The sequence below is a fragment of the Arachis ipaensis genome, chromosome B10, assembly GCF_000816755.2.
Source record: "Arachis ipaensis cultivar K30076 chromosome B10, Araip1.1, whole genome shotgun sequence".
Classification (NCBI taxonomy): domain Eukaryota; kingdom Viridiplantae; phylum Streptophyta; class Magnoliopsida; order Fabales; family Fabaceae; genus Arachis; species Arachis ipaensis.
The window spans coordinates 133,905,245-133,919,809 of NC_029794.2; the positions used below are offsets into that span (position 1 = coordinate 133,905,245).

General features: G+C 35.3%; 3 protein-coding genes and 1 long non-coding RNA gene across 5 annotated transcripts in view; 3 read left to right on the plus strand and 1 right to left on the minus strand.

Moving 5' to 3' along the window:
* The window catches only part of LOC107623900, a 4,014-nt gene extending 2,875 nt beyond the window's left edge, over positions 1 to 1,139 (plus strand). Inside the window, exon 4 of the mRNA XM_016326299.2 lies at positions 636 to 1,139. Coding sequence (XP_016181785.1) covers positions 636 to 905 — 270 coding nt within the window. The 3' untranslated portion in view covers positions 906 to 1,139. The remainder of the gene's footprint in view (positions 1 to 635) is intronic.
* On the minus strand, positions 1,524 to 4,513 carry LOC107622444 (pentatricopeptide repeat-containing protein At5g11310, mitochondrial). The gene is made up of 3 exons (XM_016324327.2): positions 3,893 to 4,513; positions 2,335 to 3,726; positions 1,524 to 2,109 (listed from the first exon to the last, which is right to left on the minus strand). Exons 1-2 carry the CDS (start codon positions 4,479 to 4,481, stop codon positions 2,510 to 2,512), a joined length of 1,806 nt encoding a protein of 601 aa, XP_016179813.1. The 5' UTR covers positions 4,482 to 4,513; the 3' UTR covers positions 1,524 to 2,109; positions 2,335 to 2,509.
* On the plus strand, positions 4,489 to 6,396 carry LOC107622445. 2 transcript variants are annotated; one of them, XR_001616214.2, is made up of 3 exons: positions 4,489 to 4,568; positions 4,831 to 5,388; positions 5,849 to 6,396. It is a non-coding gene; the product is annotated as an uncharacterized LOC107622445 (long non-coding RNA). The 2 variants fall into 2 exon arrangements; XR_002356738.1 differs by lacking the exon at positions 4,489 to 4,568 and having other exon boundaries at positions 4,654 to 5,388.
* The window catches only part of LOC107621239 (polygalacturonase-like), a 3,432-nt gene continuing 2,379 nt past the window's right edge, over positions 13,513 to 14,565 (plus strand). The window contains exon 1 of the mRNA XM_021114992.1: positions 13,513 to 14,001. Within this exon, the coding sequence (XP_020970651.1) occupies positions 13,513 to 14,001 (489 nt within the window). The remainder of the gene's footprint in view (positions 14,002 to 14,565) is intronic.

Below are 14,565 nucleotides of genomic sequence, written 5' to 3' on the forward strand. Positions count from 1 at the left end.
GGCAAGGCCGGGGTTGAGGATGACTGGTGAAAAGTGGTCTTTTTTTGTTCTCTTATCTTCCTTTGCAATATGGTTGCCCTTTATATTATAGCTGTTGCTTTTATCTCGAGTCTCATCATGGCAAGTTTCATTGGCTCCAATTTTATGAAAGAAAAAGTTCTGGTTTACACTAGTTGAGCTGAAAGTCTTGGATATATGGTTTAGGATTTAGAGTTTAGATCTGGCTTTTGGGAAACACAAATGGGGTATATAGTGTTGTTTGTCTTACATGAGAGATGTGTCATGTGGATGAGATGAAGGATGGAGAAAAGAGATAGAAGGTTAAATGAGGGGAGTTGTGTCAACTTAAAAAATAGAGGGATTAAGTGAATAGAGAAAGACTGAATGTAATTCGTCCTATCTTCCGATAATGCTCCCCCTTTTTTGTTCAGTTTTGCATGAGGTTGTCTGTCCTTGAAGATTTTCTAAAAGATCATGTATCATGATGAATTGATTAGATTCCATGTGCCATAAATTGCATTCAGTGTTTTCTTATTCTTTATCAAATCCCTTTCCTGTTTCTTGCAACTAAAATATAAACGACAGTTAACAGCTCAATCTTATGGTCTTTGCTGACAAGTTCTTTACTTTTAAAGACAGCTACCATTCAAGTGTTAAAGAAAGCTGGGCGCCCTTCTGAACGACTGGTTAGCCACGAGAATTGCAAATATACAAAACCGAGAGAACACGAGTGTGTTCATGTCCAGGAGATTACTGAAGCTTCTGGAACTGAGGAGGCCGAGGCGGATGCTGAGTATGATAATGCTCTTAAGGAAGCTATTAAAGGTGTCCAAGATGCTGTCACAGCCATAAATGAACATCTAGAAGAAGTCAGATATGAAATTGAGGCCCTTGAAGCAGATTGATTCTTTGCATGTTCATTTATTTATACATTTGCTGACTTAGATTCACATTAAAAGCATAAACATATTTCCTTTGAAAGGATAGGTAAAGATGCACAGTGCTACAAGTATTGAGATGTATATAGATTCCCTAGAGTGGAGTTCATGAATTTTGTTCAGTTAATCATCAACAAATGCTATTAAAATGGTGAAAAATTCAAAAGTTCCAATTAAAAGTTTAAAATCCATTGTTAAGAATAGTGGTGAGGCTCTAGATTCAAATCTCATTTGACCAAAAAGTAGCGGATGGAAATTGATGACTATTTGAGACTGATATGTGGTTCTGATTTCTGAAGTTTGCCTTAAATCAACCATATTTTAATCTAAGAAAGAGGAAAGCTATCAGTAATAATATATATTCTTTACTCTTTACGTAATAGAGTTATTAGTGAAAAGAAAATAATTAATACTAAATATCTGACCAAATTGAATTTTAAAAATAGATATTTGTTTAAGATTAAGGGCAGCAAAAAAGTCACAACACAAACTGCTTGAAGCAATCCAACATTGATAAGTTCAATTTTCTCTTAAAAGTGTCATTATAAAAGTATTTTTGAAGTAATTAAACGAATGCATCCCAAATTCAAACTTAATTAAGATATCCTTAATCTAAACTCTAAAGTCATAACCTATCTTTGCTACATAACACACATCTACCGCAAACATTCGAATTTTATGGTCTACGCAGAACAATTAAGCATGTAATGATCATGCTTTGGAGCCAAGACATGGGGAACTTTCTCACTAATTTTCCTCCCGCAATTTCCGTACTTATCATTAGAAAATCACTCTTAAAACTATGATCTACAATAATAAGTCTATAGAGTATTACCTAATAAAAAATGCAATACGCAGTGCACAATCTTGTGTAGTCAACTCTCCCTTCGTGTGTACAGATGACTCATTAAAAAATTAGTGCATATCTATTCACGGTATGAAAATTCATGTGTACACACATTTATCCATTCTTCCTCTGGCTGTTGCAAAAATATTGACAAAATGTTCCAACTTTCTTCATCGAAGCACCCTGCCTAAGAACATTCCCACCATTCAGAACAAAATCATTGAAGACATTATCCTCTTTGGGGCTAGTTTTCGTCACCATTTTGTTCTTCCTTATTGATATTCCTACAATTCACTTGCTCCATATATTCTGCAGCCGTGCGCTCTGCATCAGAACACCAAGGGTTTACACATAAATATATGAATTTGGATCCTCTCATTTTAAAAATGAACAAGACAAGTATCTTCACCATTGATTGTTTCTCATTTTAATTTCATTTTTCTAGAGCAATCAAATGAAAGGTAGAAATACAAAGATGACAAAGTCACATTAGAATATCCAAATCCTAATTATATAGACATTTCTGAATCAGTTTGCTTAACCACTTACTGCTGACTAATGCAGAGCAGATATTTTGCTTTTTTGTTCTGGAAATGTCTCTCATTATGTACTGTGGTTCTGTGCTCAGATGCTTCAGATGCGAACTGATTCTCATTCGCACAGTCAGTTGGTTTTGCTCCCGGTTGATGACGAGGTTAGATAACAGAAGATGTTAATTTGGCACCTATCTTCTCTCAATATCCTCTATCAAACGGTTCGCACTTGAGACATCATTTTCAGATGAACATTTATACTGTTGGATTTCTCGAGGGTCGTTACAATTTTTCAACATATCAGAAAATGCTTGGGCCTTCTGAATTATAGAATTCCTTCTTGCACGCGCATCATCGTTGTCTTTACTGTAAGTATTTGGCAAGTTGGTAGAATGGGGAATGGAAGACATCAAATTGCAAAGCTTTTGTGCCACTTCAGTCATACCCCGTTTCTTTAACTCCGCATTCAGTCTCTGAAAAGTAAGGTACTGAGGAACTATACCCCTTCGCATCATGTCCTCGAATTGAGCAAAAGCCTCTTCCAACTTATGCATTTTGCATAGCAAATGAACTAACATGGTACTTGTAGCCAAGTCCATGTCCAATCCTTTATGTCTCATTTCCTTACTAACTTGAACCGCCAAGTCTAACCTTTCCTCTTCACATAACATCTTCACCAAAAGATGGTATGTTAGCCGATCAGGCGTATAACCGGATTGAATGATCTTGGTATACAAGTTCATCCCTTCCTCAATTTTTCCGCATCTTGAGAAGTATCGAAAGAAGTAGTTATAGGTGGTGGAACTTGGAAGGAAACCCCTACTTATCATCATTTTAAGAATCTTACTAGCACCTACAAGGTCTCCTGCCTTACAAAACCCCTTCACCAGAGAATTATATGTCGATTCCGTAGGGCCAATTTCTAAAACATGAAATCGTTCCATCATCCCCAAGGCCTCTTTAAATCTCCCAGCTTCTCCCAATGCATCAATTATCGGATTATACACTATTGCATTTGGTGCAATTCCTTCTTTGATCATGTCATCAACCATCTCCAGCGCTCTTTCAATTCGACGCATCCGACAATACCCTTCGATAAGGGTACCATATGTCACAACAATTGGTCTTACATTCTCCTTCTTCATCTCCTCCCAAAGTCTCTCAGCGTGTTTGAGTTTCCTTGACCGAAACCATCCATTTAACACTATGTTATAAGCCCGAATGGAAGGAACCCAACCCTGGTTTATCTTCTTTCTTAAACATAAATACTCGTAAGCTGTCCTAACAGATCCTTCTTTGCAAAGTGAATCCAACAATATCTCAAATAAACTCAATTCTGACTCAGAATCTATGATTGAAGTGTGTTTTCTTGCAAATTCAAATGTACGAATTGCAGGTTGTACCATACCTGAAAGTTTTCATTTTTTTTAGGTTAAAATTAAACCATTTTTCTATACTTTTCTATGAGTTAAAATTCTCAGTCGCAAACTATCAACATCATTATCTTATTCTTTCATAGATTCAGATTGAAGCTTATGAAAACATAAAACTGAAAATATTCGGGTTTTTTTAACCTGCACGTGCGTAGCCTCGAATCATGATAGCGAAGGTGGAAACGGAAACCAAAGCTTCTCCCTCGTCCTTTCCATCATCGATGTAACGAAGAATCAGCGTCCAAGCGGAGTCAAATTCCCTGGACTTAGCGAGAGCCTTGACCACAGCGTCTAACAGCTTCGAATTAGGTCTGAACCCGGGTTGCTTCTCGGCCCACAGGAACAGCGAGTGAAGCAGCTTGGGCGACGAACCGAAACGGTCAAACACGGCGAGCAGTAGCTCTGAAGCCGGTTGAATCCCGGAGCAGTCCAATTCTGCATGGAGAAGCGAGCCGGGAGAGACTGAAGTGTCGGCGAATATATCAGCAATTGCGGAGAAATCACGCGGCGAGAAATTCGACTGGGGTTGGGGTTCGGAGGATTGGGGTTTGGGATTGGGAGGGGGTTGAGGGAGTGGTAGGGTTGGCCATTTAATGAGGGGGTTTCCGCGAAGAGAGAGCCAGGAAGAAGAGAAGCGGTGGTGGTGATGAAGAAGGGAGAATGAGAATGTAGGGATGGGTTTTTGTTTGAGTGTGGAACGTAAGAGACGAAGAGGGTTGTGGGAGTGCATTTGGTTTGGAGTTTTAGGAGCGGCTGGAAAGAAATTGAAACCGGGGAAGAAGGAAAGTGGGAACGGAGCTGGCGGGTCAAGTCGATGGTAGATAGAATCTCCATTTACCTCTTAAAATCTTTCGATATTACAATTTTAAATAAGTTTATTGATTTTACAAAATTTATACTAAGTCTACAATCTTACGATTTAAATTTGGTTAATAATTTATTTTTTCGATTTTACTTAAAATTTCGATTTTCTAAGGGTTTCGTTTCTCCCACCCTCCCCGAAATAGAAGCTAGATTTCAGAGTCACACAGTAATATGTTAGTATAAATAATTATTTCTTCTCTTTTCAATATATCCAGTCCTCCAAATCCCTAATCTTCTTCTCCAACTGCTGCTATGTCTTCTCTCTCCACCGTCGCTGTAGCTATGTGATGACTCTCCAGCGAGGCTGCAACCTGTGACCTCATCGCCGATCTGCTCCCCTCCGGTATTATGCGCCTCTCTCCGCCGCTGTTGTGCTCTCTGCTCATCCAGTCTCGGTCGCTTCCTCTGTACTCTCTCTCGCCGCGTGTCAGATCTCTTCACCGATCTCCTCTTTTCTAGTTTTGAACTTTTCATTCTTGCTTGGTGATCAATGTTTGGTTGTTGAGGAAGCTTAGAAAAATAGAAATATGGAATGTTTGCATTTGCTGTGATGTGTCTTCTTTGCATTTGTAAAATATAAGTGACTAATTGACATTTTGGCAGTTCACACTGCAATTGCTGTCCTATGCCGTTGTGCCAGGGATATTGCCTAATGCAGTCCACAATTGGAAGCATTCTATGTGAAGTCTTCTGTACTTTGGAATTATTGCATTGTGTACTTTTGGTGAACAGAATAAGGAGAATATCTCGTCTCTGTTTGCTGCATTGGAAAGGTGATGTTGTGATACTAAATGTTTTATTGTGTAACCTACTTGTAATAGAATCCGTCCTAGATTCAAATGTTTCAACTACACATATGACGCTTACGGCTTGACCTGGTCCACTCCCTTCACCTGTTGCAATTTTCCTATAATTTGAGAATTCTTCTGTAGGTTATGTTTACACAATTTGAGTAGATTAGGGTATCACAAGACTTACACATTGTTGCTTTAATTGAACACAGTTGACAAAAATAATTAAACCTTATTCCAGTGGGTGGTGCGAGTTATATGGATTAGGCAATGCTATAGCATTCTATTAAAATAGAACATAGTTGAATGGCACAAAAGTTTGTGCTGGACGTTTTATCCTTTAGTCAACATTATATTGTGTTAAAGTTTTTAAGTTTAGCTGTGTAAGTTTTGAAGTCTATTGAAGAATTGGAGTCTGGTGACAGAGTGTTTCACTTTACAGGGTAGTGAGCTGGTCATTCATGCCTCTCCCCTCCAAACTTCCTCGTCCGTTCATCCTCGTTAGGACTTTTGTGAATGCAAAGGTCAACTGGGTTCGGGACTCATCTCTTGATAATGCAATCCTTAAAGAGAAAGATTTTAAACATGTTGTTTCCTTCAAGAATGAAATAGTTTCATCTACTTCCAAATCCCTCTCCTTATACAATGCTTCTCTGTTGAAAGAACCAACCGCTCAACCTTTCCACGACAACCACCGAATTTATAGACAAGTATCATTGTATTTTCATGCAATTCCAACAAGATCGTGGCTTCCCTCCACATATTAAGCTCACACCTCATGCTTTATGCCTACACAAAGAAGAAATAGATATCCACAATTGCCCCATTAACCGTGTAGACATTGTTCATAGGATTGCAAGGCTTCTGATGCTTGCTGGTATGAAAAAATTGCCACTTTATGTAATTGAGAAGCTAAAATGGGATTTGGGTCTTCCTCATAATTATGTGAAGACATTATTTTGATATTTATAGCATCGAAGATCCATTATCTAGAAAAGAAATGCTTGCTTTAGAGCTTGTTTCTTAGAGAAAAGAGCTCTCTGTCTCTGACTTGGAGAAGAGGGCAATGAGCTTGGACTATTTGCTGACTTAGATTCACATTAAAAGCGTAGACATTTTTCCTTTCAAAGGATAGGTAAAGATGCACATTGACACATTTATATAAATTATATATGAATTTTAATTTAATCTTTTTTAAAATTTTATTTTAATCTTATTTTATTGTAAAAATATTTTTGGCCTTCCTCTAATATTTTATCTAACTTTGCCGCTGCCCTAAGTGGAGTTAATGAATTTTGTTCCGTTAATCGTCAACAAATTATATTAAAATGGTGAAAATTTCCAAAAGTTCCAATTAACAGTTTAAAATCCATTGTTAAGAATATTGGTGAGGCTCTAGATTTAAATCTCATTTGACCAAAAAGTAGCTGATGGAAATTCATGACTATTTGAGTCTGATATGTGGTTCCTATTTCTGAAGTCTTAAATCAACCATATTCATTTTTCGACAAATGTTATCCGATCTTTTTTAAAGTAACATATAAGTTTTTTTTATGTATTACATTCTAATTGGGTGTTTATTTTAATTCGGGTTATTTTAATCTCATGAGAGTTAATATCTTTGGATGACAGTGAGAGTCCGACAGAGGGAGAAAACAAAACACCCAATGAGATGGTGATAGTTGGGAGGCGCAACAACAACAACGAAGAAGTGGGGAGGAGTAAACACAATTAGAAAGAGTTAGGGTGCCTTTTCTAAAAAAATGATTTGGATAAAAAAAAGGACAAGATTTAATTTTTAATATTTTAAAATATTATACAACTACTCCTTTAATAATTTTTTAATTGCGTTTACTCCTCCCTAATCTTTATTCCTTCGTCGTCGTTGCGCCTTCCAAGCATCACCGTCTCATTGGGTGCCCCGTTTTTTTCCTTTGTCTGGTCATCACCGTCATTCATAGATATTAACTCTCATGAGATTTAAGTAACTCAGGTTAAATTAAACACCCAATTAAAATATGACATATCAGAGAATGTAACTTACATGTTATTTTAGAGTGGGTAAGATAGCATTCACATTTTTATTATATAAAAGTTAACCAATTTCCTTTACATTGAGTTTAAGTCATATTTTCTCCTATAATGATATCATGTCAACAACGTTGATTATTTAGTAAAATTTAGAAATTAATCAATCATCCTTTAAAAAAAGATCTTTAAAAAATTAAAAGAAAAAACTTTTATTTATTATTATTCAATTGAAACATAAAGTAATAATTAAATACAATAAACACACTGCATCGGTTAGCATCAAGGTGCTCCTGAACGCCACGGCAGCGCATTTTGGTTTTAGGCCGACTTACAGAAGGGTTTGGATGGCGAAGCAGAAGGCCGTTGGCCTCATCTATGGTGACTGGGATGAGTCATACAGCGAGATACCTAGGTGGGTGTTGGGTGTCCAGCTGACGATGCCTGGTTCTGTTGCGGTCCAGTTTTGTTTATTTCCACAGACTTTTCATGGTGTTTCCTCCATGCATCGAGGCATTCCGGCATTGCAAGCCGCTAGTCAGCATTGACGGCACACATCTATATGGTAAGTATGGGGGAACGTTGCTAATTGCGATTGCACAGGACGGGAACTCCAACATTCTACCTGTCGCATTCGCACTAGTAGAGGGTGAGAATGCGGAGTTGTGGACATTCTTTCTCTCGCACCTTCGGCAGCACGTGACCCCGCTTCCCGGTCTGCTGGTTATATCGGATAGGCACAACGGCATCAAGTCTGCGCTTGAGGCCCCGGACGGAGGTTGGTTACCACCTTCTGCGTACCGTGCATTCTGCATACGACACGTAGCGGCCAATTTCGCCCTTACCTTCAAGGGCAAAAACGCTAGGAGGCTTCTCGTGAATGCAGCGTACGCGAAGACTGAGGTTGAGTTTGATTACTGGTTTGATATACTGAGGTCTGAAGACCCGGCGATGTGTGAGTGGGCGAACCGTATTGATTACTCCTTGTGGACGCAGCATCGCGATGAGGGGAGGAGATTCGGTCACATGACGACGAATATCTCCGAGTGTGTAAACTCAATCCTCAAGGGTGTAAGAAATCTTCCTGTAGCATCCCTGGTGAAGGCAACATATGGTAGGCTGGCCGAACTCTTTGTTCGCAAGGGGCGAGAGGCTGAGGCCCAGATGGGCACCGGACAGCAGTTCAGTCAGCATTTGGTGAAGTGTATTGAGCACCTCAATACACTGTCATGACGAGCATCCCAGTATGCATGCCACTTCGGCATGGAAAAGGGGAACCATCGATCGCCGCCTCTCCCGTCCTTGGACATCAGAAAGTCGATGTTCAAGGCGGGCCGCGGAGGGGCCTGTACCCCTCCAAACTGAGGAAGAACACGATCTATCTGATGCCACTCTATGACAGCAAAGTAGATCAGCGCGGTCACACTGCGCCACACCGCCATGTGCCGAGGCTCCAAAACCTCCGAAGTAACGCTAGGATCAAAAAAAATTTCCGTACTAACCTCTATATGAGCGACTCCGTCCAACCGATATAACCGTGCCGGATCGTCCTCCATCAGCAGACTCGTCCGTTCAGGTCTTTCTCGGAGAGAATCTGGGTCGTTTTCTCTGGGATTTTGTGGGGTAGGGGGAGGGATAATGGTTCGAATGAGGGTGATTCGAACTCCTTTTATAGTCGAATCACACATAATTCGAACCAGCCTGGTTCGAATTATGAAGGAGTGCATTAGGAGTAATTCGAACCGACCTGGTTCGAATTACATGGACTCGAATACAAAGCATAATTCGAACCACCCTGGTTCGAATTATGCATGAGAGAAGTTCGAACCTTATTGGTTCGAATTATGTGTGGGAGAAGTTCGAACCATCTTGGTTCGAATTATTCAAAAACGTGGAACACTAAATCGAACCATCTTGGTTCGAATTATGAAGGAGTGCAATTCGAACCAGCTTGGTTCGAATTGTATTAAAATACACTTTGGCTCATTACTGAAACGAAATTGGATTTGGCGCATTTTGGTTACAAGTTTCTTGCTCTGGCTCAATATGGTTTTTTGCCCTATTTACGCAAGGCTCACTAGAATTTTAATTTAAGAAAGAGGAAAGTTATGTCCAATGCATGTTGTCTTCTTCGTTTAATAGAGCTATTAGTAATAATATATATTATTTTCTCTTTATGTAATAGAGTTATTAGTGAAAAGAAAATAATTAATACTAAATATCTGACCAAATTGAATTTTAAAAATAGATATTTGTTTAGGATCTAGGGCAGCAACAAAGTCACAACACAGACTGCTTGAAGCAATCAAACATTGATAAGTTTGATTTTCTCTTAAGTGACATGGCACTAGATTCGATGGTCCGAGAACGTTTGGATCTCAGAACAAAATATGTTTTTTAAGTTTTTTTAATAACTGCTAAATAGTTTTTTTCTAATTTTAATTACAAATTAATCTCATATATTTTATTTAATCATAAAAACTATTTTTTATTTTATAAATTATTATTTTATCATTAATCTATTATATTTATTAACAATCAAAAATAAAAACAATAACGAATTAGATCTTCCATTGATCGTAATAAACTTTTTGGCTATTCCAATCGATTAAAAGATTATATTTGATCCGTGACGTTCGTCCAGGACTGTGAAATCGTATTTCTTTAAAAATCAATCGATTGGATTTCAAGTTTCTCATAACTCAATCGATTGGACTACAGGTTGTTATCACATAACAATTGATTGAAAATTGCAAGGCAGCATGGTTTTTGCAAAAATCAATCGATTGGTCATATTACCCAATCGCGATGACTAAAATGTGGATTTTTTATAATTCAATCGATTGAATGCTTCAAAACAACCTGAGGTCTCACAATTCAATTGATTGGTTGTGTTAACCAATCGATTGAATTCATCAAAACAATATGGATTTGCCAAATTCAATCGAATTGTTGTGCTACCCAATCGATTGAAGTGTGTACTACACCTATTTCAATTTTGTTATCGTTTTTATAAATTATTATCTTATTATTCATCTATCTTATCTTTAAAATTCTATCTTCAATTTTTAAGGTTTTATTTTGATTTATATACTCTTTCATATTCATTTGAAGAAATCTTCAAATTGTATTTACGCAAATCATAGTTCTAGATCTTGCAATTGCATATCTAGAACTTGATATTAATGGAAAGAATTAAGGCTAATCCTAATCCACTAAGAATTGTGTCCCATCCGTCTTTTAGTTTTAGCTATATTCAGATCTGATATCAATTTTGCATTCTTATAACATTGTCTTCTTGAGCATATTCACTTGAGCATGTAAATGTGATTGACTACATAAATGAATGGGACTCCAAACTTTAAGGGTAATTAGTTATGCATTCTCTCTTTTGCATAAATGATAATATATTCTATGTATTTGAATAAACTTGTGACCTTTGTGCCTAGGAATTGTAAGTGATGGTTAGTCAATTTTATATGTCTTTTATGTACCATATGTATCATTTACTGGATAGCACAACCAATCGATTGAATTGTGAGATCTCAGATTATTTTGAAGCATTCAATCAATTGGGTAGTATAAGCAATCGATTGAATTATTAAAAACCAACATTTTAGTCATCGTGCAATCAATTGGGTAATATGACCAATCGATTGATTTTTGCGAAAACCATACTGTCTTGCAATTTTCAATCGATTGTTTTGTGATAACAACATGTAGTCCAATCGATTGAGTTATGGGAAACCTGAAATTCAATCGATTGTTTTGATAATCCAATCAATTGATTTTCAAAGAAACACGATTTCACAGTCCTGTCACGGATCAAATATAATCTTTTAATCGATTGGAATAGCTAAAAAATTTATTACGATCAATGGAAGATCTAATTCGTTATTGTTTTTGTTTTTGTTTTTGATTGTTAATAAACATAATAGATTAATGATAAAATAATAATTTATAAAATAAAAAATAATTTTTATGATTAAATAAAATATATGGGATTAATTTGTAATTAAAATTAAAAAAAAAAGACTATTTAGTAGTTATTAAAAAAACTTAAAAAATATATTTTGTTCTGAAACTATTTAATGGTCCAAACGTTTTGGGACCATTTAATGGTCCAAAAGTATTTTATGGTTTTCGCAGAACAATTAAGCATGTAATGATCATGCTTTGGAGCTAAGACACGGGGAATTTTCTCACTAATTTTCCTCCCGCGATTTCCGTACTTATCATGTACTTATAATTAGAAAAACACTCTCAAAACTATGATCTATAATAATAAGTCTATAGAATAAAAAATGCAGCACAATCTTGTGTAGTCAACTCTCCCTTCGTACGTAAAATATATGCCTTTAATTGCACTAAATAATATAATTATCATAATAATACTATTGAAGTAATTGCATTGTCATTGTGCATTTAGCGTAACATCTAGTTTCAGTTTAAAGAAAGTAATATTCTAGGAACGTTTACATTGATTTAGAGATGAATAAAGATTACCCATTGAATTATTGATTGATAAGATATTAAGCAACTTCAACTCTTCATATGTATTTGCAAGTTGTGAAGAGAAGGAAAGGAAAGAAGGATGATGTATAAATTTGTTCTTATTTAAGTTTAAAATAGAAAAAGAAAAAAAAACAGCCAAAAACTCGCTATATCTTTTTAGAAAATTAAACTACTATTTTAATCTAAAAAAAATTAATCTCAACAAAACGACCTCTGAAAAAAATATATGGAAGCAGATTCTTTTTGTTTTTGTTCTCACGGTAACCCTACACAAAGTAGAATTTGAACTCCCATACTAATAAACTAACAACTAGACTAACTCAATTTTGTTCAACTGAAAATTATTCTATTAAAATCATATATAAAATTAGGTGAAAATTCAGGTGAAGTCAACTTCACGTAAAGTTGATATTTGAAAGCCGTTAGATAAAAATTTAGTCAAATCAGTCAAATCATCTAAGAGCTCTCAGATATTAACTTTATGTGAAGTCGACTGCACCTGAATTTTCACCGTAAAATTAAACCCTCAATAAATAAATTAAGACATATGGGCCGTCACGTGTATGTTCATCTTCTACCGTTTTAAGAAAGCAGATTATCCATAATTCTACTTATCAAAGCAATTAGATGTGTGAAAGCATGCAAATACATTTCATCTTTTGACTTCGGACCAAGTTTTCTATATACAATGACCAGATAAATCACATTATATGGAAGCAAACACTAAACTAATCACTTATAAATTTAGTTAATGTAGATTATAAGCACACAATAATGTTTTTTTTTTTTTTTTTGGTTATATGAACTTGAACCATTCCTAGTGACTTCAGCTAGTGATTCTTAATTTCTTATTGATAATATAATTAAAGCCCAAACATATTCAATAGCATTTGCACGAACCAAAAAAAAAAAAATAAATAATAAAAAAGAAAATGAATAGATGGATCATAAACAATGAAAAATGTTTTAGAAGGATTAATTTAACATATATTTAGAGCCATGAAAATCTCTCATGTAATGCAAGACAAAATAGAGGCAATAGTTTTGAACTTTTATTTTATTTAAGTTTTATAAACTCAAACAACGTAACTCTTTTAAATAAATAAAATAAACAAGGTGGAAACTCAGGTGTAGTCGACTTCGCGTGAAGTTGATACTTGAGAGCCGTTAGATAAAAATTTAATCAAACCAACCAATTCATTTAACGGCTCTCATGTATCAACTTCACGCGAAGTCGACTTCACCTGAGTTTTTACCAATAAACAAATACTTTAGCCGTCACTTGTATGTTCATCTTCCACCATCATTATTTCAAGAAAATTATTTATACCCATAATATATATTAATTCTACTTATCAAAGCAATTACATGTGTGAAATTAAAGCATTCAAATTTCACCTTTTGACTTAGCATTATATGAAAGCAAATTAAACCCTAAATTAATATGTATGTATGTATGTATATATACATGTGCCCTTCTAAGGTTTTCATCTAAAAAATTATAAGCCTAAACACCAATTATACCTTAAAAACATTTTTTTTAATTCCCACTTTCTATACACAATGGCTAGTGTTATTGGATATACATTTTTTGTTATTATTATTATGATGACAGTATTATTGCTTGGCACTACTACTACTTCACATGGTGCAGCAGCTCCACCATATGGATATGGAAACAATAATATTATTAATGTGATTAAATTTGGTGCAAAAGCAGATGGGAAAACAGATTCAACAGAACAATTCAAAATGGCATGGAAATCAGCATGCACAAGCATAAGGCCAGCCACTATTTATGTCCCAAAAGGAAGGTACTTACTCAAATACACCAATTTCCGGGGTCCATGTAAGAATAATAAGGTCACATTTATAATCAATGGAACTCTTGTGGCACCTTATGATTACAATGAGCTTGGAAATTCAGGAGGGTTTTGGATTTTGTTCAACCATGTTGATAATCTCACTGTTATTGGTGGGAATTTGGATGCTCAAGGCTCTGCTTTCTGGGATTGTAGGAGATCTGGAAAGAATTGTCCTCTTGGAGCAAGGGTATGTTTTTTATTTATTTTTTTATATATACGATTAAATAGAGTCTTTATTGTTAGTGTTGTAAGTGTGAGGAGTGTTAAAGTTAGTCTTACATCAAAGAAAGTAAGGAAAAGTTAGGAGTTTATAAGATGAAAGACACCTTATAATTATCACGTGTGTCAATCATTTATCATAATAACGATATTATGAATTAATTTTATATATGTTATGAAATAATTGTTTGTTGGAAATCTTATGTGATATTAGAGTGCATTTGGTTCATTTTCATTTTTTTTTTCATTTTGGGATGAAAAATAAGAAGGGAAAAACAATCATTAATTTTTTCATGCTTCATTTTTTTTATTAATTATGAGCAATTTTGTATTTTTAAAATTTTCTAACTTTAATAATTTTTCATGATTGTCTTATCCATTCCCCCTCCCCCAAGTTTTTTAATTAGTATCCAAAAATAAAAAGATATAAAGACAGTTAAATAGAGATATAAAGATATAAAATTATATTTGGCAGATGAAATATAAATATAGATATTATATCAAAAGACACTAAATTAGTATATTTTATCTT